Below are 21,270 nucleotides of genomic sequence, written 5' to 3'. Positions count from 1 at the left end.
GTGACTACAGCCATGAAATTAAAAGATGCTTGCTCCCTGGAAGAAAAACTATCACCAACCTAGACAGCATATTAAAAAGCAGAGACATTACCTTGCCAACAAAGGTCCATCTAGTCAAGGCTATGGTTTGTACAACAGTCATGTATGGATGTGAGAGTTGGATCATAAAGAAGGCTGAGTGCCAAAGAATTGGTGCTATTGAATTGTGGTGCTGGAGAAGACTCTTGAGAGTCCCTTGGACTGCAAGGAGACCCATCCAGTCCATCCTAAAGGAAATATTCATTGGAAGGACTGATGCTGAAGCTGAAATGCCAAACTTTGGCCACTTGATGGGAAGACCTGACTCACTGGAAAAGACCCTAATGCTGGGAAAGATTGAAGGCAGGAGGAGAAAGGGACGACAGAGGATGAGATGGTTAGATGGCATCACCGACTCGATGGACTTGAGTTTAAGTAACCTCCAGGAGTTGGTGATAGACAGGGAAGCCTGGAGTGCTGCAGTCCATGGGATCGCAAAGAGTCGGCCACAACTGAGTAACTGAACTGAACTGATAAAATAAATTATAATAGGAATACTTTGCAGAATTAAAATGTCTGTTTAGGTTGGAATATTTTAAGTGTTCTAACCTAAGTATCTGCTATCCCAGGACATTTCAAACTATTTAAAAAGATATGATGAAATAATAAATCTTTAGCTTCTTAAACAAGTGGAGTATCACAGGGTATTTTATACTAAGAAAGATATTCTTGGGACATTGAAGATTACGGGGGTAAAATTCCAGAGGAGTAACAGCATGATCTCTAAACAACACTGTAATCAGATGTAGCTCTATTTTCCTTGAAAAAGAGTAAAATTTCAGCAAATAATTGCATTAAATTGTATTTTATTTTTTGTAATCCTTTATCAGCCACATTTCTACACTGTTGACGTCCACTGTCTTACAACACACTTTCCTTGCCTTCTGGGGCATGATTATCCTGATTCTCATTTTACATCTTGGGTCTCTCATTATCAATGCACCTTGTCTCCAATGTCAGAAGAAAATCTTCACAATCTTGCCTCTGCTCTTTGAAATATGCATCCTCTCATTCTAGAAGAATGTTTGATGATTAATCTCAGCTCTTTCAGGCCAGTACTTGTAAATCAGACTTTCAATCATCTCTCTTCTCTCTGCAAGGTAGATTGAACTTGCTATCATTCAGTTGCTCAGTCATGTTCAATTCTCTGTGACCCAATGGGCTGTAGCACAATAGGTTTCCCTGTCCTTCACTATCTCCCAGAGTTTGCTCAAACTAATGGCCATTGAGCTGGTGATGTCATCCAACCATCTCATACTCTAATAGACTCTTCTCCTTCTGCCCTCAATCTTTCCCAGCATCAAGGTCTTTTCCAATGTTGGGTTGAACTAATATGTCATTGTAGTTTTGATTTGCATTTCTATAATAATGAGTGATGTTGAGCACCTCTTCATATGTTTACTAGCCATCTGTATGTCTTTTTTGGAGAAATGCCTATTTAGGTCTTTTGCCCACTCTTTGATTGGGTTGTTTGTTTTTCTGCTACTGAGTTGTATGAGCTCCTTGTATATTTTGGAAATTAATTCTTTGTTAGTTGTTTCATATTGATTATTTTCTTCCATTCTGAGGGCTGCCTTTTTGTTTATAGTTTCCTTTGTTGTGCAGAAGCTTTTAAGTTTAATTAGCTACCAGTTATATATTTTTGCTTTTATTTCCATTATTCTAGGATGTGGGTCATAAAGGATGTTGCTATGATTTATGTAAGAGCAAGCATCTTTTAATTTCATGGCTGCAATCACCATTTACAGTCATTTTGGAGTCCAAGAAAAAATAAAATCTGTCCTTTCAATGAATACTAAGGACTGATTTAAGTAATGTCTCTGCTTTAAAACATGCTGTCTAGGTTAGTCATACCTTTTCTTCCAAGGAACAAGCCTCTTTTAATTTCATGGTTGCAGTCAATGTTCACAGTGACTTTGGAGCTCAAGAAAATAAAGTCTCTTACAGTTTCCGTTGTTTCCCCATCTATTTGCCATGAAGTGATGGGACCAGAAGCTGGGATCTTCATTTTTAGAATGCTGAGTTTTTAAATCAGCTTTTTCACTCTCCTCTTTCACTTTCATCAAGAGGGTCTTCAGTTCCTCTTTGCTTTCTGTCATAAGGGTGGTATCATCTGCATATCTGAGGTTACTGATATTTCTCCTAGCAATCTTGAGTCCAGCTTGCGTTTCATCCAGACTGGCACTTTGCATGAGGTACCCTGCATCTAAGTTAAATAAGCAGGGCGACAATACACAACCTTGACAGACTCCTTTCCCAATTCTGAACCAGTCTGTTGTTCCATGTCTGGTTCTAATTGTTGCTTCTTGACCTACATACAGGTTTCTCAGGAGGCAGGTAAAGGTGGTCTGGTATTCCCAACTCATTAAAAATTTTCCAGTTTCTTGTGATCCACACAGTCAAAGGCTTTAGTGTACTTAATGAAGCAGAGTGCTCCAGTTCTATGTTGCTTCAGTCCTGTCTGACTCTTTGCAACTCTATGGACTATAGACCACCAGGCTCCTCTGCCCATGGAATTATCCAGGCAAGAATATTGGAGTGTGTTGTCATACTCTTCTCCAAGGATCTTCCGGACCCAGGGATCAAACCTGTGAAACTTCTATGTGTACTGGCAAGCAGAAGTAGCTGTTTTTCTGGAATTCTCTTGCTTTATCTATGATCCAATGAATATTGACAATTTGATCGCTGGTTCCTCTGCCTTTTCTAAATCCAGCTAGTATTATGTCAGGAAGTTCTCAGTTCACATACTGCTGAAGCCTAGCTTGAAGGATTTTGAGCATTACCTCACTAGCATGTGGCCTTCCTTGGTAGCTCAGCTGGTAAAGAATCTGCCTGCAATGCAGAAGACTCTGATTTGATTCCTGGGTTGGGAAGATCCCTTCGAGAAGGGATAGGCTACCCTCTCCAGTATTTTTGGGCTCCCGTGGTGACTCAGACGGAAAAGAATCCACCAGCAACACAGGAGACCTGGTTTTGATCCTTGAGTTGGGAAGATCTCCTGGAGAAGGGAATGGTTACTACTCTAGTATGTGGCCTGGAGAAATTAACCAGAAATTTAGGTTAATGATCCTTTTAAGAAACCAATCTAGAGAAGAACATGGCTACCCACTTCAGTATTCTTTTCTGGAGAATCCCACAGACAGAGGATATTGGTGGGCTACAGTCCATGGGGGATGCAAAGAGTTGGACAACTGAGTGACTTTCACTTTGCTAGGATGCGAAATGAGCATAATTGTATGGTAGTTTGAACACTCTTTGGCATTGTGTTTCTTTGGGATTGGAAAGCAAACTGATTTTTACCAGTCCTGTGCCACTGCTGAGTTTTCCAAATTTGCTGACATGTTGAATACAGCACTTTAACAGCATACTTATAGGATTTGAAATAGCTCAGTTGGAATTCCAGCATCTCCATTAGTTTTGTTCATAGTAATGTTTCCTAAGGACCCCCTGACTTCACATTCCAGGATGTCTGGCTCAAGGGGCCCACCTTTGCATGAAATGTTCAATTTCCTTGGAGAGCTCTAGCTTTCCTATTCTATTGTTTTCCTCTATTTATTTGCATTGTTCACCTAAGAAGGCTTTCTTATCTCTCCTTACTATTCTCCAGAACTCTGCATTCAGTTGGGTGTATCTTTCCCATTCTTTGCCTTTGGCTTCTCTTCTTTTCTAAGGGAAAACAGGACTATGTCATTTGAGAGTGAATACTCTCTCTTTTTTTTTTCATTGTTTCCCTATCTATTTGCCATGAAGTCATGGGACTGGACACCATGATCTTACTGTTCTGAATGTTGAGTTTTAAGCCAACTTTTTGACTCTCCTCTTTCACTTTCATCCAGAGGCTCTTTAGTTCTTTTTCGCTTCTAACAAGGTTTTGCCAAGAGAATGCACTTGTCATAGCAAACACCCTCTTCCAACAACTTAAGAGCTATACATGGACATCACCAGATGGTCAATACCAAAATCAGATTGATTATATTCTTTGCAGTCAAAGATGGAGAAGCTCTATACAGTCATCAAAAACAAGACTGGGAGCTGACTGTGGCTCAGATCATGAACTCCTATTGCAAAATTCAGACTTAAATTGAAAAAAGTAGGGAAAACCAGTAGATCATTCAGATATACCCTAAATCAAATGCCTTATGATTATACAGTGGAAGTGACAAATAGACTCAAGAGATTAATCTGATAGACAGAGACCCTGAAGAATTATGGATGGAGGTTTATGGCATTGTACAGGAGGCAGTGACCAAGACCATCCAAAAGAAAAAAAAAAATGCAAAAAGGCAAAATGATTGTCTGAGGAGGCCTTACAAATATCTGAAAAAAAGAAGAGAAGTGAAAGGCAAAGGAGAAAAGGAAAGATATACCCATTTGAATGCAGAGATCCAAAGAAAAAGCAAGAAAAGATAAGAAAGCCTTCCTCAGTGATCAGTGCAAAGAAATAGTGGAAGATAATAGAATGGGAATAATGGAAACAGTGAGAGACTTTATTTTCTTGGGCTCAAAAATCACCGCAGATGGTGACTCAGTCATGAAATTAAAAGACCCTTGCTCCTTGGAAAAGAAGCTATGACCAACCTAGATAGCATATTAAAAAGCAGAGACATTACTTCGCAAAAAAAGTCTGTCTAGTAACAGCTATGGTTTTTCCAGTAGTCATGTATGGATGTGAGAATTGGACTACAAAGAAAGCTAAGTGCCGAAGAATTGATGCTTTTGAACTGTGGTGCAGGAGAAGACTCTTGAGAGTCTCTTGGACAGCAAGGTGATCCAACCAGTCCATCCTGAAGCAAATCAGTCCTAAGTGTTCACTGGAAGGACTGATGCTAAAGCTGAAACTCCAATACTTTGGCGATCTGATGCAAAGAACTGACTCATTTGAAAAGACCCTGATGTTGGGAAAGATTGAAGGTGGGAGGAGAAGGGGACGACAGACGGTGAGATGGTTGGATGGTATCACCGACTCAATGGACATGAGTTTGAGTAAGCTCCGGGAGTTGGTGATAGACAAGGAGGGCTATGCGTGCTGCAGTCCATGGGGTCGCAAAGAGTCGGACATGACTGAGCGACTGAACTGAAATGACTCTCTTTTGTATTTACTATCATTGTTTGATTTCTAAAAATTAAATAGATAAAGCTAATGAAAAAAGAAGAGAGGTAATCTGCATATAAATGAGTTCCTTCCAAGTGAATATTAAACAACATCACAGCAAACTATGAATGAAAACTGATAAAAAGAACTAAGTAATCACATTAAAGGACACACATGCAGAACTCCAGAAAGAAGCTGCAGCTGAGAAAAGGAAAACTAGCGAGTTATTGGTTAAAGGGTACAAAGTTTCTCTTCAGGACAGTGAAATCATGTTAGAGATGGATGATTGTATAATACTATGAACTAAACTATATACTTTAATAAAAGGGTTAAAATGGCAAGTTTTATATTATATATAATACCAGGAAAAAAAAAAAGATATCACATTGGAAATCACAGTAATCCAAGTCTACGCCCCAACCAGTACTGCCGAAGAACCTCAAGTTGAACGGATCTATAAAGATCTACAAGACCTTCTAGACCTTGTAGAACACCCCAAAAAGATGTCCTTTTCATCATAGGGGACTAGAATGCAAAAGGAGGAAGTCAAGGGATATCTGGAGTAACAAGCAAATTTGGCCTTGGAATAGAAAATGAAGCACGGCAAAGGCTAACAGAGTTTTGCCAAGAGAACGCACTGGTTCTCAACACCCTCTTTCAAAGACACAAGAGTAGACTACACATGGACATCATCAGATGGTCAATACTGAAATCTTATTGATTATATTCTTTGCAGCCGAATATGGAGAAGCTCTATATAGTCAGCAAAACAAGACCAAGAGTTGACTATGGACCAGATCATGAATTCCTTATTGAAAAACTCAGACTTAAATTGAAGAAAGGAGGGAAAACCACTAGACTAGTCAGGTATGATCTAAATAAAATCCCTTACAATTATACAGTGGAAGTGACAAATAGATTCAAGGGATTAGATCTGAAAGATGGAAGGCCTGAAGAGCTATGCATGGAGGTTCATGACACTGTACAGGAGGCAGTGATAAATTCCATACCCAAGAAAAAGAAACGCAAAAAGGCAAAATGGTTGTCTAAGGAGGCCTTATAAATAGCTGAGAAAAAAAGAGAAGCTAAAGCAAAGGAGAAAAGCAAAGATATATCCATCTAAATGCAGAATTCCAAAGAATAGCAAGGAGAGATAAGAAAGTCTTCCTCAGTGATCAATGCAAAGAAATAGAGGAAAATAAGAGAATGGGAAAGACTAGAGATCTCTTCAAGAAAATTAGAGATACCAAGGAAATATTTCATGCAAAGATGGGCACAATAAAAGACCAAACAGAAATGGTATGGAGCTAACAGAAGCAGGAGATATTAAGAAGAGGTGGCAAGAATACACAGAAGAATTATACAAAAAAGATCTTCATGGAAGAAATCTTACTGACCTAACAGAAGCTGAAGATATTAGAAGAGGTGGCAAGAATACACAGAAGAACTACACAAAAAAGATCTTCATGACCCAGATAACCACGATGGTGTGATCACCTAGAGCCAGACATCCTGGAATGAGAAGTCAAGTGGGCATCAGGAAGCATCACTACCAACAAAGCTAGAGGAGGTGACAGAATTCCTGTTGAGCTATTTCAAATCCTAAAAGGTGATGCTGTGAAAGTGCTGCTCTGAATATGCCAGCAAATTTGGAAACTCAGCAATGGCCACAGGATTGCAAAAGGTGAGTTTTCATTCCAATCCCAATGCCAAAGAATGCTCAAACTACCTCACAATTGCATTCATCTCACGTGCTAGCAAAGTAATGGCTCAAAATTCTCCAAGCCAGGTTTCAATAGTATGTGAACCATGAACTTCCAAATGTTCAAGCTGGATTTAGAAAAGGCAGAGGAACCAGAGATCAAAGTGCCAACATCTGCTGGATCACTGAAAAAGCAAGTGAGTTACAGAAAAACATCTACTTTGGCCTTATGGATTACACCAAAGCCTTTGTGTAGATCACAACAAACTTTGGAAAATCCTTTAAGAGATGGGGAATACCAGACCACCTTACCTGCCTCCTGAGAAATCGGTGCAGGTCAAGAAGCAACAGTTAGAACCTGACATGGAACAACAGACTGTTTCAAAATTGGGAATTGTGTACGTAAAGACTGTGTATTGTCACCCTGCTTATTTAACTTAATGCAGAGTACATCGTGCAAAATGCCGGGTTCGATGAAGCACAAGCAGGAATCAAGATTGCTGGGAGAAATATCAATAACCTCAGATACACAGATGACACCACCCTTATGGCAGAAAGCAAAGAACAACTAAAGAGCGTCTTGATGAAAGTGAAAGAGAAGAGTGAAAAAGCTGGCTTAAAACTCAACATTCAAAAAACTAAGATCATGGTATCCAGTCTCATCATTCCATGGCAAACTGCTCCAAAATCACTGCAGATGGTTAACCACAGCCATGAAATAAAAGACGCTTACTCCTTGGAACAAAAACTATGACCAACCTAGACAGCATATTAAAAAGCAGAGACATTACTTTGCCAACAAAGGTCTGTCCAGTCAAAGCTATGGTTTTTCCAGTAGTCATGTATGGTTGTGAGAGTTGGACTATAAGAAAGCTGAGCTCTGAGGAACTGATGCTCTTGCACTGTGGTGGGGAGAAAAATCTTGTAAGTCCCTTGGACTGCAAGGAGATCCAACCAGTGAGTCCAAGGAAATCAGTGCTCAATATTCAGTGGAAGGACTGATGGTGAAGCTGATGGATGGACTGGTTCTTTATTTCAAAAAGACACTTATCAATTTTCAGTATCAAAACAGTTACACTATTGGCTTTTTTTTTTCTCCCAGTTGGTCCCCAAAGAGACCACACCAAAGGAGAGAACATTTTAAGCCAATTAAGCTGCAGGATGCACACCTAACAGACCTCACTGAAACCTCATCAAAAAAGGGGGATTGGGTAGGGAAAGAAACTATAAAAGATCAGCACACTGCTAGCCCACAGACTGTACAGAGCTCTCATAGGCAGAGGGGTGACCAGTGTGCCTCAACTCCAAAGAAGCAAAGTTCCAAAATAATATGAAATTTTAAAAGTTTTGTACATAAGCTTTTCAAGATTTCTCCAGCACTAACCGATACAAAGCACAATGAGATGGCACTTTTAGAGACAGCAGCTTCAGACCAAGAAAAGGGTGATGAGATGAATTTCATATGGCTAAATCAGTGGCAAAACATAATTTTCTTTCCTTTCTTCCAAGGAGGCAGGAGAGCAAATAAGTGGTCACTTCAACATAAGGAGCACATGATCCATTCTGTGAGCAGTTGGGAACAGGGTAGAGCTGGGACAAAGATTTGGTCTCAGAGGTTTCACCATCTTAATTGTTTGGTCACTTCTGATGAAAAAAAAAAAAAAAATGTTGTCCAAAGATACCATAAAGCTGAAAACCTAAATAGCACTTTTTCTTTTTTGGGGGAGGGGGGGCTAACTCCTCCTGGAATCATCTTTCTGGTTTGGCAGGTACTTTTTACAGAGCAATGAGGTTTCCCCAAATGGAGTGTTTCTCTGGGCTGCTAGGCTTTCAGTAAGGCAGGCCCAAACCTTTTCCCTTTCTCTCTGGAGAAGGCAATATGCATTAACCCAAAACGTTACCTTCCAAAAGTGAGAACGGGATAAGACTGCTGCTTCAGAACTACAGAATTATCTGGAATGTTTTTTTACAAATTGTTGTTACATCAACAACAAAAAAGGTAATTACAAAATGTGTACATCACAACACGCTTTTAAAGACACTTTGCATTGTGCTCACATTCCCTTAAACATTGTTCCCAAAGGGGGTCAGCCTCTAGCCCAACTGGAATCTCTGGGGAGAGGCAGAGACAGTTTGGTGAGAAGGACACAGGAGCAGGCAGGTGGGAGAGGTGGTGAAAGGAGAAAGCTGAAGCTCCAATATTTTGGCCACTTGATGTGAAGAATTGACTCCTTGGAAAAGACCCTCATATTGGGAAAGACTTAAGGCAGGAGGAGAAGGGGACGACAGAGGATGAGATGATTGGATGGCATCACCATCCAAAACATTGAATCTGAGCAAGCTCTGGCAGTTGGTGATGTACAGGGAAGTCTAGCGTGATGTACAGGGAAGCCTAGCGTGCTGCAGTCCATGGGGTTGCAAAGCGTCAGATACAAGTGAGCAACTGAACTGAAAAAAGACTCATTCATAATAGTAATTTGTTTTGAACAAAATATCATTGGTCCATTGCAATTAATGATGTTATTTTGAATGAACTGGGGTTATAGGCTTTATGGTTTTGTAATTTATTATTTGCATATTTGCCTTGCTGCTGCTGCTGCTGCGTTGCTTCAGTCGTGTCCTACTCTGTGCGACCCCAGAGAGGGCAGCCCACCAGGCTCCCCCATCCCTGGGATTCTCCAGGAAAGAACACTAGAGTGGGTTGCCATCTCCTTCTCCAATGCATGAAAGTGAAAAGTGAAAATGAAGTTGCTCAGCTGTGTCCGACTCTTAGCGACCCCATGGACTGCAGCCCACCAGGCTTCTCCATCCATGGGATTTTCTAGGCAAGAGTACTGGAGTGGGGTGCCACTGCCTTCTCCAATATTTGCCTTAGTAGCATATATTTTTTGCCCAAAACTAGGTGTTCACAAGAAGCTTTTTTTCTTTCAAAGCAAATCTACCCAAAGACTTCAGTTTAAAAGTCAATGATCTAGGATTCTATGAAGATGGCAAAGTAGGAAGAACCAGGAATCTACTCCCCAGTTAGGCAGCAACTGCAAGGCAGAATCTGTCTAATATAACTTTTTTAGAACTCAGGAGACTGCTGAATGCTTGCAACGTCACAGAAAATGCTTAAATGTAAATACAGTAAATTTGGGGCAATTTCAGCTCTTAGTACAGTAAGTAGCTATGCCTACTCAAAAAACATGGCAGGGTGCTATGCACATATTCTGGGAGCAGTTTGCATACAGCTTAGGGGAGCAATGGTGGGCAAAAAGGACTGTCCCCCCAATATTGGGTACATGTGCTCCAATTGCTGATTGCTGCTTCTGATCACAGAGATGCAGACAAAGAGGAGGCGAGTTATTGTTTCAAGCCCCTACCCTCTGACTGAGATAACTTTAAGGATATTAAAAGAGCTGCTGCTTTTTGTTTCCTATCTTCATTATCTCCTTTTTAGGATTCAGACATTAAAGACTAAGACATGCAAAAATCCAACTAAATATATGGGAAAAATTAGAAAATGATGTACATACTGAAGGGAAAGCTCAGAAAAGACGTAATTAGTGCTCACTTCGGTGGCACAAATGCTAAAATTGGAACAAAACAGAGAAGACTAGTAATCCCCCTGCACAAGGATGACATACAAATTTGTGAGGCATTCTATGTTTTTTAATGATATGGCTCAATACAGTATAAGGCACAAATAAAAAAAAGTTAAAACAATAACAAAAAAGTACAAATATTGGGGAAGGGGGGGAGAATCTGATTTCCAGAGATACTACAGTATTAAATTAAAATGTCCAGTGTTCAATAAAATATCACAAAGCATTCCAAAAAAAAAAAAAAGGATGGCACACTCAAAGGAAAAAAAATATTCAAATGAACCTGTCCCTAAAAGACTTATTGGCCGATATACCAGACAAAGACTTTAAAATAGAAATCTTAAAGGTACTCAAAGAAATAGAGGAAGATCTGGAGAAAGTTAAGAAAATGATGTGTAAAAAGAAACCAAAAGAATTTCAGGAGCTGAAAAGTATAATAAACAAAATGAAAAATTCACTAGAGGAATTCAAATGCAGATTTAAGAGTAGAGAAGCATGAATCAGTGAACTTGAAGAGAGGATAATGGATATAGAGATTGAGGAACAGGAAGTAAAACACTGAAGAAAAGCGAACACAGCTCAAGGGACTAGCGGGGACACAACCATAAGGACCAATGTATGCATCGTGGAAGTACCAGTAGGAAAAGCAAGAGGAAAAGGGGAAGAGAGACCACTTGAAGAAATAATGGTGAAAAATGTTGATATTTGATGAGTGACATGAATTCAAAAATCTCACCTAATTCTACCAAAAGTTTAGAGAAGAGCTAACATGTATCCTGCTTAAACCCTCTAGAAAATTGCAGAAGAAGGAAAATTCCCAAACCATTCTACAAGGCTGCTGCTGCGTCGCTTCTGTCGTGTCTGACTCTGTGATCTCAGAGACGGCAGCCCACGAGGCTCCCCCGTCCCTGGGATTCTCCAGACAAGAACACTGGAGTGGGTTGCCATTTCCTTCTCCAATGCATGAAAGTGAAAAGTGAAATTGAAGTCACTCAGTCATATCCAACTCTTAGCGATCCCATAGACTGCGGCTCCCAGGCTCCTCCGTCCATGGGATTTTCCAGGCAAGAGTGCTGGAGTGGGGTGTCATTACCATCACCCTAATACCAAAACCAGACAAAGACACCACAAGAAAATTAAAGGCCAATATCACTGATGAACATAGATGCAAAAATCCTCAAGAAAAGTCTAGTGAACAGAATCCAACAAGACATTAAAAGATTATATATCATGATCAAGAGGGCCTTATCCTGAGCATGCAAGAATTCATCAATATACACAATAAATCAATCAATGTGATACACCATATTAACAAACTGAAAGATAAAAACCGTATGATTACATCAACAGATGCAGAGACAGTTTTGAAAAAATTAAACACCCATTTATGATAAAAATTCTACAGATAATAGGCACAGAAGGACATACCTCAACATCATAAAGGCCATACACATCAAACCCACAGCGAACATTTTTCTGAAAGGTGAAAACTGAAAGCATTTCCTCTAAGATCAGGAACAGAGATGCCCACTCTCGTCAATATCATTCAACATAGTTTTGGAAGTCCTAGTCACAGCAATCAGGAAAGAAAAAGAAATTAAAGGAGTCCAGATTGGAAAAGAAGAAGTTAAACTTTCACTGTTTGCAGATGATATGACACTATACATAGAGAACTCTAAGGATCCAGAAAATTACTAGTTGCTGCTCAGTTGCTCAGTCATGTCCAACTCTGAGACCCCAAGAACTGCAGCACACCAGGTTTCCCTGTCCTTCACCATCTCCTGGAGTTTGCTCAAACTCATGTTCATTGAGTTGATGATACCTTCTAACCAGCTCATCCTGTCACCCCCTTCTCCTGCCCTCAATCTTTCCCAGCATTAGGGTCTTTTCCAATGAGTTGGTTCTTTACATCAGGTGGCCAAAGTATTGAAGCTTCAGCATCAGTCCTTCCAATGAATATTCAGAGTTGATTTCCTTTAGGATTGACTGGTTTGATCTTGTAGTCCTAGGGACTCTCAAAAGTCTTCCTTCTCTAGCACTACAGTTTGAAGACATCGATTCTTCAGTGCTCAGTCTTCTTTACGATCAATGCTCACATCCATATATGACTACTGGAAAAATCACAGCCTTGACTGTCCAAACCTTTGTAGGCAAACAGCTGTCTCTGCTTTTTAATATGCTGTCTAGGTCTCTCATATCTCTTCTTCCAAGGAGCAAGTATCTTTTCGATCTTTTTTTTTTTGCAAGTGTCTTTTAATATCATAGCTAAGCACCATCCACAGTGATTGTGGAGCCCAAGAAAATAAAGTCTGTCACTGTTTCCACTTTTTTCCCATCTATTGGAATGAGTTTTATGCCAGCTTTTTCACTCTCCTCTTTCACTTTCATAAAGAGGCTCTGTAGTTCCTCTTTTGTTTTAAGGGTACTATCATCTGCACATCTGAGGTTATTGATATTTCTCCCAGCAATCTTGATTCCAGTTTCTGCTTCATCAAGACTACATTTTGCATGATGTACTCTGCATAGAAATTAAATAAGCAGGGTGACAGTACACAGCCTTGACTGATTCCTTTCCCAAGTTTGAACCAGTCTGTTGTTCCATGTCCCATTCTAACTATTGCTTCTCTCAGGAGGCAGGTAAGGCGGTCAGTTATTCCCACCTCTTTAAGAATTTTCTAGTTTGTTGTGATCTACACAGTAAGAGGATTTAGTGTAGTCAATGAAGCAGAAATAGATGTTTTTCTAGAATTCTGTTTTCTCTATGATCCAGTGAATGTTGGCAATTTGATTTCTGGCTCCTCTGCCTTTTCTAAATCCAGCTTGAACATCTGGACATTCTCGGTTTGTGTACAATGGAAGTCTAGATTGAAGGATTTTTGCCGGGGGGCCAGCGTGAGGAACTCCGCCCATGGCAAAGGACATGAGGAAGGAAGCTTGGCATATGCAAAGGCATGATCAGGCCTCAGGAAACCCCCTGTTCCCGAGCATCTATCCCCAAAACCAGAGTACTTTACGGGGGGCTCTCCCCCATAACCATTTCTCTCGGAGAAGGAGTTAACTTGCAGCTCCAAGTTAATAAAAATTCCTAGGCGTGACAAGTGTTTCAACTTAGAAATTCCTCTGGAGGTCCTCTAGCCTCCCTGATCAGGTTCATCCGGCCACATGTGATTATTTACAGCCTCCCAACCTTGAGAGGCACGAGATGCTTTAAAACTTTCTAAATACAGACTCTTTTAAGAAGTTAGAAAATTATTAGTATAGTATAGTGAGTTGATTAGAAATTATATTGGTGAAGGGTTTTTTCATTTGTCCTGCCAATAATCACTGCTAATTCCCTGCCCTGGGTATGACAAGGGTGTCTCAGGTCAAACCTCTCTGCTGACAGACAGACTAGCTTGTGTGACAACCTCTCAACCATAAACAGCACAGTGAGTTTGGAGTATTAGCATAGGGCTTTTCTTATTGTTGAGTTAATGATTGCCGCTAGGCCTCCATATCCTTAGGCACCTGGGAATATATTAATCAATGTATTTGGAACATAGAAAAGGAAATATAGTAGTTTTTAAGGTTAGCAATACTAGATTTTTTGAGTTAATGAATTTTCTCTTTTGTAATAGATCACTGTACTTTGTTATAAATCACTGTGTCCCTGCTATATAAAAATGTAACTTTATCACTATCTTAAGACTAAATAGATCTTAAGGGGAGCATTGGTGAAAGGATTTTCATTTGTTGGGCTGATGTCTGCTGCTAAATCTCCATATTCCCTGCTCTTATAATGAATATAACTAGCATATAGGAGAAATAAGTATTAACCTTTAAGCATATAGGAGAAATAAGTATAAACCTTTAAGATTAATCATGTTAACCTTGGGTTAAATAAATTCCTTTCTTGATTGTAACTCACTACACCCTCACCCTATAGGAATGCAACTTTATTTGGAGGGTGGTGCCTGGCTTAAGAAAAAACACCCTTGGAAGAAATAAGTTTTTTGGTTATCAGAAAGAAAGGATCATAAAATGTCAGCAGGTCTCATGTCCAGAAGATGATGTAAAATCCCTAAGACCTTTTTATGAGAAGTACCTGATTTTGATAAAGGTCAGGACTGCTGACCCCCGCATGACTCTGTATTCATCCCTACGTGTAACAAAAGGTATATAAGCAAACCCCAAAATAAAGAAATTGGATCAGTTTCCAGAAAGACTGATTCCCCCATGTCGTTTCTTTCTTGCTCCCCGTTTTTCTGGCTGAATTCCCATCTGGAGCATGGATGCTATTCCACGTAAACCAAGTTATTCAGCCTCTTTTTTTCCACTAATTTTCCTACTACACTATCCGTTTCTAATCTCTCTATATATCTGTAATTAAATATGTATTTTTCCAAGAACGCCGACTCCGTCCCCACCTTCGAATCACCCTGGATCCACCGGGGCTGGACCCTGGCAGATTTTGAGCATTACCTTGCTAGCATGTGAAATGAATGCAACTGTGCAGTAGTCTGAACATTCTTTGAATTGCCCTTCTTTGGGACTGGAATGGAAACTGACCTTCTCCTGTCTTGAGTGCAGCACTTTCACAGCATCATCTTTCAGAATTTTAAATAGCTCAACTGGAATTATTAGAGCTACTAGTAAAAGCACAGAATATAAAATTAATACACACAGAAATTCCTAGCATCCCTATAAACTAACAATGAAAAATTAGAAAGACAGATTAAGGAAACAATCCCATTCACCACTGCAACAAAAAGTATAAAATACCTAGAAATCAGTCTACCTAAACAGACAAGAGATCAGTATGCAGAAAATTATAAAACACTGATGAAAGAAATCAAAGACAACACAAATAGAGGGAGAGATACACCATATTCTTGGACTGGAAGAATGAATATTGTGAAAATGACTATACTACCCAATCCAATCTATAGATTCAACGCAATCCCCATCAAACTACCAACAGAACTAGAATACAAAATTATTTTTCACAAAACTAGAACAAAAAATTCCACAATTTGTATGGAAACACAAAAAGCCTCAAATAGCCAAAGCAATCTTCAGAAAGTAAAATGGAGCTGCAGTAATCAATCGTGCTGACTTCACATTATACTACAAAGCAACATTCATCAAGACAGTCTAGTACTGGCACAAAAATAGAGAGAGAGACCAATGGAAAAAGACAGAAAGTCCAGAGATAAACCCAAGCACCTATGGGCACCTTATCTCTGACAAAGGAGGCAAGAATATACAATGAAGAAAAGACAACCTCTTCAATAACTTGTGCCAGGAAAACTGGACAGCTACAAGTGGAAGAATGAAACTACAACACTTCTTAAGACCATACACAAAGACAAACTCAAAATGGATTAAAGAATTAAATGTAAGGCTAGAAATTATAAGCTTTTAGAGGAAAACATAGGTAATATACTCTTTGACATAAATCACAGGAAGATCCTCTTTGACTCACCTCCTAGAATAATGTAAATCAAACCAAAAATAAACAAATGGGATCTAATTAAAAGCTTTTGCACAGCAAAGGAAACAATAAACAAGATTACAAGACAATCTTTAGAATATGAGAAATTAATTGCAAACAAGAAACAACTGACAAAGGATTAATCTCCAAAAAGCATATAAGCAGCTCATATAGCTCAATATCAGAAAAACAAACAACCCAATCAAAAAATGGGCAGGAGACCTAAACAAACTTTTTCAAAGAAGACATACAGATGGCCAATAAACACATGAAAAGATGTTCAACATCACTAATTATTAGAGAACTGCAAATCAAAACTACGGGGAGGTATTACCTCACATCAGTCAGAATGGCCATCATCAAAAAATCTACAAGTAATAAATGCAAGAGAGAGTGTGGAGTAAAGGGAACCCTCTTACACAGTTGGTAGGAATGTAATCCGATACAGCCACTATGGAGAACAGTATCAGTTCAATTCAGTTCAGTCGCTCAGTCGTGTCCGACTCTTTGCGACCCCATGAATCGCAGCACGCCAGGCCTCCCTGTCCATCACCATCTCCCGGAGTTCACTCAGACTCACGTCCATCGAATCAGTGATGCCATCCAGCCATCTCATCCTCGGTCGTCCCCTTCTTCTCCTACCCCCAATCCCTCCCAGCATCAGAGTCTTTTCCAATGAGTCAACTCTTCGCAGGAGGTGGCCAAAGCACTGGAGTTTCAGCTTCAGCATCATTTCTTCCAAAGAAATCCCAGGACTGATCTCCTTCAGAATGGACTGGTTGGATCTCCTTGCAGTCTAAGGGACTCTCAAGAGTCTTCTCCAACATCGCAGTTCAAAAGCATCAATTCTTCGGCGCTCAGCTTTCTTCACAGTCCAACTCTCACATCCATGTATGACCACTGGAAAAACCATAGCCTTGACTAGGCACATGGAGATTCCTTAAAAACTAGTAATGAAACCATCATGACCCAGCAATCTCCCTACTGGATATATATTGAGAAAACCATAACTGAAAAAGACACACGCATCCCAATGTTCAGAGCAGCACTGTTTACAATAGCTAGGACATGGAAGCAACCTAGATGTCCATCAATAGATGAATGGATAAAGAAGACATGATACATATATACAATGAAACATTACTCAAGTATAAAGGGAAAAATTTGAGTCAGTTCTTGTGAGGCGGATAAACCTAGAACCTGTTATACAGAGCGAAGTAAGTCATAAAGAGAAAAACAACCAAAATCACAGAAGACTAACCAAACTGATCACATAGATCACAACCTTGTCTAACTCAATGAAACTATGAGCCATGCTATGTAGGGCCACCCAAGATGGACAAGTCATGGTGGAGAGTTCTGACAAAACATGGTCCACTGGAGAAGGGAATGGCAGACCACTTCAGTATTCTTGCCTTGAAAATCCCACAAACAGTATGAAAAGGCAAAAAGATATAACACTGAAAGATGAACTCCCCAGGTCAAGAGGTGCCCAATACACTACTAGAGAAGAACAGAGAAATAGCTCCAGAAGAAATAAAAAGGATGCGCCAAATCTGAAACAATGGTCAGTTGTGGATGTGTTTGGTGGTGGAAGTAAGGTTCAATGCTGTAAAGAACAATGTCGCATAGGAAACTGGAATGTTAGGTTCATGAATCAAGGTAAATTGGAAGTGGTCAAACAGGAGGAGGTGGCAAGAGAAAACATCAACAATTTAGGAATCAGTGAACTAAATGGACAGCAATGATTGAATTCAATTCAGATGACCACTATATCTACTACTGTGGGGTAAGAATACCTTGGAAGAAATAGAGTAGCCCTCATAGTCAACACAAGAATGAAATGCAGTACTCAGGTGCAATCTCAAAAATGACAGAATGATCTCTGTTCATTTCCAAGGCAAAGCATTCAGTATCACAGTAATCCAAGTCTATGCCCCAATCACTAATGCTGAAGAAGCTGAAGTTAACAGTTCTGTGAAGACATGCAAGACCTTCTAGAACTAACACCATAAAAAGATGTCCTTTTCATCATAGGGAACTGGAATGCAAAAGGAGGAAGTCACGAGATACCTGGAATAACAGGCAAGTTTGGCCTTGGAGAACAAAATGAAGCAGGGCACAGGCTAACACAGTTTTGCCAAGAGAACACACTGGTCATAGCAAACACCCTCTTTCAATGACACAAGAGAAGACTCTACACATGGACATCACCAGTTAGTCAATACTGAAATCAGACTGATGATATTCTTTGCAGCCAAAGATGAAGAAGCTCTATACAGTCAGCAAAAACAAGACCGGGGAGCTGACTGTGGCTCAGATCAGGAACTCCTTATTGCAAAATCCAGACTTACATTGAACAGTAGAGAAAACCCCTAGGCCATTCAAGTATTACCTAAATCAAATCCCTTATGATTACACAGTGGAAGGGACAAATAGATTCAAGGGATTAGATCTAATAGACAGAGTGCCTAAAAAACTATAGATGGAGGTTTATAATACTGTATAAGAGGTGATGATCAAAATCATTCCCAAGAAAAAGAAATGTAAAAAGGCAAAATGGTTTTCTGAGGAGGCCTTATAAATAGCTGAGAAAAGAAGAGAAGCTAAAGGCAAAGGAGAAAAGCAAAGATATGTCCATATGAATGCAGAATTCCAAAGAATAGCAAGGAGAGATAAGAAAGCCTTCCTCAGTGATCAATGCAAAGAAATAGAGGAAAACAATAGAATGGGAAAGACTAGAGATCTCTTCAAGAAAATTAGAGATACCAAGGGAACATTTCATATAAAGATGGGCTCAATAAAGGTCAGAAATGGCATAGACCTAACAGAAGCAGAAGATATTAAGAAAAGGTGACAAGAATACACAAAACTATGCAAAAAAAAAATCTTCAACTATGCAAAAAAAATCTTCATGACCCAGATAACCACAAAGGTGTGATCAGTCACCTAGAGCCATATATCTTGGAGTGTGAAGTCAAGTCAGTCTTAGGAAGCATCACTACAAACCAAGCTAGTGGAGGTGATGGAATTCCAGTTGAGCTATTTCAAATCCTAAAAGATGATGCTGTGAAAGTGCTGAACTCAATGTGTCAGCAAATATGGAAAAATCAGCAGAGCCCACAGGACAGGAAAAGGTCAGTTTTCATTCCAATTCCAAAGAAGGGCAATTCAAAGAATGTTCAAACTACCACACAATTGCACTCATTTCACACACTGACCAGGAAATGCTCAAAATTCTCCAAGCCAGGCTTCAACAGTAAGTGAACCGAGAACTTCCAAACGTTCAAGCTGGATTTAGAAAAGGCAGAGGAATCAGAGATCAAACTGCCAACATCTATTGGATCATACACAAAGCAAGAAAATTCAAGAAAAACTATTTATTCTGGAAAACTATCTATTTCTGCTTGATTGGCTACACAAAAGCCTTTGACTGTGTGGTTCACAAGAGATGGGAACACTAGACCACCTTACTTGCCTTCTGAGAAACCTGTACAGGTCAAGAAGCAATAGTTAAAACGAGACACTGAACAACAGATTATTGTTTGAAAATAGCAATTTTCAAAATTGGGAAAGGAGTATGTCAAGGCTGTATATTGTCACCCTGCTTATTTAACTTATATGCAGAGTATATCATGCGAAATGCCAGGTGGGATGAAGCACAAGCTGGGATCAAGAATGCCAGGAGAAATATCAATTATCTCAGATATGTAGAGGGCACCACCCTGAAAGCAGAAAGTGAAGAGGAACTGAAGAGCCTCTTGATGAAGGTGAAAGAGAAGAGTGAAAAAGCTGGCCTAAAACTCAATATTCAGAAAATGAAGATCCTGGCATCCGGTCCCATCACTTCATGGCAAATAGATGGGGAAACAGTGGAAACTGTGACAGACTTTATTTTCTTAGGCTCCAAAATCACTACGCACAGTGACTGTAGCCATGGAATTAAAAGACACTTGCTTCTTGGAAGAAAAGCTATGACAAACCTAGACAGCATATTAAAAGGCAGAGACATCACTTTGCTTACAAACATCCATATAGTCAAAGCTATGGTTTTTCCACTAGTCATGTATGGATGTGAGAGCTGGACAATAAAAAAGGCTGAGCGCTGAAGAACTGATGTCTTTGAATTGTAGTGCTGGAGAAGACTCTTGAGACTCCCTTGGACTGCAAGATCAAACCAGTCAATCTTAAAGGAAATCAACCCTGAATATTCACTGGAGGGACTGATGCTGAGGCCGAAGCTCCAATACTTTGGCCACCTGATGAGAAACCTGACTCACTAGAAAAGACCGTGATGCTGGGGAAGACTGAAGGCAGGAGAAGAAGGGGAGGACAGAGGACGAGATGGTTGGATGGCATCACTGACTCAGTGGACATGAGTATGAACCAACTCCAGGAGTTGATGAAGGACAGGAAAGCCTGGCGTGCTGTAAAGAGTCGGACACGACTGAGGGGCTGAACAACAACTAGATACTGCTCATCATCAGTAAATTAAAGATTTCTAAGGAGACAACGAAGACTTTCACCCTGAGTGTTACTAGTAAGAGAAAGAGAATACTTTGAAATGAAATGACTGAGATTTAATCAATTAATATATGGTACTATGTTTACAACGGGGTCCATGCGTGGGCTTATCACTTTCACCCCTGTTGTTACAGATAAGTTCCAGTACACGTCAAGTGCTCGGGAAAAGTTTGTGGGGAGGTCCAGGGGGTCACCCACCTCACCAGGTCTGAGGAATGCCACGTACCGAATTTGAGAGTCGTCGTCCCCAGGCGCCTGTGTCTCTATGCATGCCAGCCTCAAGGCAGTGATCTCGGCTTCCAAGGCGCGGGCCTTCGCCCGCTGGGAATCCATGGAGCTGTGCTAACGCGAAGCTAGCTGCCTGATTTGGGCGCGCCAGGTCTGGCTCTTCAAGCCTCGCGCGCTCCTGGAGCGAACCATTCCGGAACTGGGAGGGGGAGGCAAGGGAAACACGCGCAATTCCCGCGCCTATAACTCGGTCACGCAAGTGTCTCCGGCTAGTTGCCATCCCTGCGCACTTTTCCACAGCTGTCCTCCAGCAGTCCGTACGCTTCAAGAGAGCTGATATCCCTCTCGAAGCCCAAGGGAGCAGCTATCCACCCCGACCGGGTGGCAGCTTGGAGCCCCAGTCACGGAAGAGGCGGTTCCACGAGCACTTGAAGAGGGAGCTTCTTTGTATTTCTTCCCCTTCCTCATTTCCGCCGACCGTATCCAGGATATAAGGTCGTAACCCTCTTCTGTATGAATTAGGGAATTTTTGTTTGGGGTCTTTTGCGGACTTAGAGGCAGGGGACGGGGTCATCGCGATTGCCTT

At 40.4% G+C, this 21,270-nt stretch overlaps 1 protein-coding gene and 1 non-coding gene across 2 annotated transcripts in view; one reads left to right on the top strand and one right to left on the bottom strand.

The window, feature by feature from the left end:
• Window positions 1-20,807, bottom strand: part of CENPP (centromere protein P) — a 233,033-nt gene extending 212,226 nt beyond the window's left edge. The window contains exon 1 of the mRNA XM_068973744.1: window positions 20,683-20,807. Coding sequence (XP_068829845.1) covers window positions 20,683-20,789 — 107 coding nt within the window. The 5' untranslated portion in view covers window positions 20,790-20,807. The remainder of the gene's footprint in view (window positions 1-20,682) is intronic.
• On the top strand, window positions 10,421-10,527 carry LOC138081609 (U6 spliceosomal RNA). Its single transcript, XR_011145056.1, has one exon. It is a non-coding gene; the product is annotated as a U6 spliceosomal RNA (small nuclear RNA).
• Window positions 20,808-21,270: the final 463 nt, after the last annotated feature.

This window comes from Capricornis sumatraensis, chromosome 6, assembly GCF_032405125.1.
Source record: "Capricornis sumatraensis isolate serow.1 chromosome 6, serow.2, whole genome shotgun sequence".
NCBI lineage: Eukaryota > Metazoa > Chordata > Mammalia > Artiodactyla > Bovidae > Capricornis > Capricornis sumatraensis.
Note: the sequence above shows the minus strand (reverse complement) of the source record. Positions and strands in the feature narration are given on the sequence as shown.